Below are 2,776 nucleotides of genomic sequence, written 5' to 3' on the forward strand. Positions count from 1 at the left end.
TCTAAAAGTAGATGTAGTTCCCCATCCACACACATTGATTAGTGCTGATGAAATGAAATGGATTGTAGGGGTTGTGTGTACTTTACCTCTTTAGATTTAGGTAAAAAATTACAACCGGCGACGGATCAATGTTGAAGTATTTTCTCTCCTTAAGAAAGTAAAATAGAGATAAATGAAGATGAGGTGATTTCATCATAGTTCTATTTCTTCTCTCTGTCGTAATCCAGAAATTTTATAATGAGTCTTAAAGTTGGTGTCAACTTTAATCATTATGACTATTTATAAATTGTATTCTAAGTAAATATGATCAACTGACAGTAAATTTGATTTTGATAGGTCGTGTGGACATGTTAGAGATCATGTCAATATGTCATAATTTCCCAAGAATATTAAGTATTCAAGATCCTTTCTTTCATAAACGTTCTTTTTATATTTTCTGGAATTCTCAAAGTATCAGATAATAGAAGATGATTCTAAATCCTCCAAAAATTATGAGGCACGAAAATGATATACAAAATACCTTTAATTGTAAATCAATTAGTATTTTTTTCAAAACCATAAATATATTTAATATTTAAAGGTATCGCAAAGTTGGTGTAATTGCAGAAAATCAATAAATAATTAGAATTATCTCATTAGCATCAAATCGACTTTCTTTTTTGCTTTTTTTATTCTTTCCCTTTCTGTTTTCAAACACCAAGAAGAAGGAAGAATATCATGCATACTTATGTATATATGTTGCAGTCCCTCACATTTCACAAGCTCATCACCAAATAAAGTTACAAAAAAGAAAGCAGAAAAGAACAGAAAAAGGAAAGCAAAGGTCTTTTCAATAATTTATAAAGATGCGGGGAATGAAGATAGTGTAGTTGCCATGTTTGATGAAGTGGGTGGCAATGCTTCCCCTCCGAGTTGTTCCCAGAACATAAAGTTTGAACATTGCTGGGATTCAACCCATTTGTTCAACTCCAGCTGCTGCTTCTGCAAGCACTCAAGTGTCATTTCTCCTTCCTCCTCCATCCTACATGATTGGACTTCAATAGGTACCCCCAAGTTTTCCATATTATCCACCAATGGCGGCAGATAATTGTTGGAATCCATATCCACTGTGAAAGAAGTCGAAGAAGGGAAGGCTTGCACTTGATGCTGATTCAGGTTCCAAGTGCCCTCAGTGTTTAAATTAGCCGCTTCGTTAAAAAGCTCTCCTCTTACAGTATTACCATGTTGAAGAACTTGAACCCCATCAAGTGTATTTGACGTGTCGAACATAAATAATGGGGCATGATAAGAAGAAAATAGGGTTTCTTGATGATTAGGAATTGCCCTTGTCATCAAGTCCTGGTTCATTAACTCTAGTTGGTTTGGAACATAATTAATGTGGGAATGGTCAGTGGCACTAGGAGCATTGTTGGTTAGAGCCGCTGATGGCTTTCGTATCTTCTTCTTGATCCATGAGTTCCAGTAGTTCTTTATCTCATTGTCTGTTCTTCCAGGCAAGTGGCTAGCAATGTGAGCCCATCTGCAATAATTATCTCAGACATATCAGAAAACTGAACCCAGAATTGTTACTTACACCGTTAATGAAGCTTTAGAAAAGTATACCTGTTGCCTACAACCTCATGAAGGCTAATAATCAACTTCTCTTCCCCAGGAGTAAATCTCCCTCTCCTAATATCAGGCCTCAAATAATTAATCCATCTCAAGCGGCAACTTTTGCCACATCTTTGAAGACCTGAAAAGCAAAAGAGATGTCTTCATCATGGAAACTAATTAAGGGTGTAAAAAAAAAGAGTGATGATCAAAAAGATGGAGACCAGCTTTCTCAGGGACTTCACTCCAACACCCATATCCATGAGTGGTGATGTATCGAATGAGCTTTTCATCTTCCTCGGGAGACCAAAGCCCTCTCTTAACCCTCTGTTGATTGCAGCAAGAATGGTAACCCATGCTTGATTCGGATGAAAAAATATCCTTTCTTCTTCTTTTGATCTGTACACTCTATAGAGATATCGAAATGATGTTATTTACAAACTAATGATCCATTTTTCGATCCAAAGAAACTATAATTTTCTTGGGGATTGCAAGAAGTGGAGGCCGAGGCTGTTCCTCAACCCCAATATAAAGTAAGAGAGAAGTACAAAACGATGATGTAGCCATTTTCAAAGGAGAGGGGACCCCCTTTATTTTTCATCTAACCCTAAAACGACATTTCATCGGCTTATTTTCACACACAGGGAGAGAGAGAGAGAGAGAGAGATAGAGAGAGAGAGACGAAAGAGTAGCCATTTTCTACGTAGAGTTGTAGTATTACGTAACCCATGTTTCACGTACCCTTCATCCGATTCAATTCTTTCAAAATCTTTTGCCGGTTGTTTTTACAACCTTTCAGGACCAAACTCTTCTTACCGGTGGAGAATCAGACTTAGTTTGTTTTTACTGTGCAACCTCTTCAAATCTCTAATATCTGCGCCGCGCAGATCACGTTCAGACATTAAGCTTCACAGACCATTTATATTTTAGAAGACAGAAGCTCTTCTAACGTCTGCGCGAGCTCTTCTTAGTACAGACATGGTTTTATGTCTTCAAAGGTCTTCAAACCTCTTCAAATAACAATTATAAAATATGGTTATTTATTAAAATAATTTTAAATAATTTAATAAGGTTATTTATTTTAAAATAATTTATATTTATTATAAAACAATTTATTATAAAATAAATTATTATAAAATATGGATTGATTTATTTTAAAATGATTTATTTTAAATAATTTATTAGT

The 2,776-nt window shown here is 35.2% G+C and overlaps 1 protein-coding gene across 1 annotated transcript; it reads right to left on the reverse strand.

Moving 5' to 3' along the window:
• Nucleotides 1-724: 724 nt before the first annotated feature.
• Nucleotides 725-2,071, reverse strand: LOC120214321 (transcription factor MYB86-like). The gene is made up of 3 exons (XM_039212242.1): nucleotides 1,815-2,071; nucleotides 1,603-1,732; nucleotides 725-1,519 (listed from the first exon to the last, which is right to left on the reverse strand). The coding sequence occupies exons 1-3, from the start codon at nucleotides 1,945-1,947 to the stop codon at nucleotides 838-840; spliced, it is 945 nt and encodes a 314-aa protein (XP_039068173.1). The 5' UTR covers nucleotides 1,948-2,071; the 3' UTR covers nucleotides 725-837.
• Between the last annotated feature and the right edge of the window lie 705 nt (nucleotides 2,072-2,776).

This window comes from Hibiscus syriacus, unplaced genomic scaffold (genome assembly GCF_006381635.1).
Source record: "Hibiscus syriacus cultivar Baekdansim isolate YM2019G1 unplaced genomic scaffold, ASM638163v2 tig00110057_pilon, whole genome shotgun sequence".
Lineage (NCBI taxonomy): Eukaryota > Viridiplantae > Streptophyta > Magnoliopsida > Malvales > Malvaceae > Hibiscus > Hibiscus syriacus.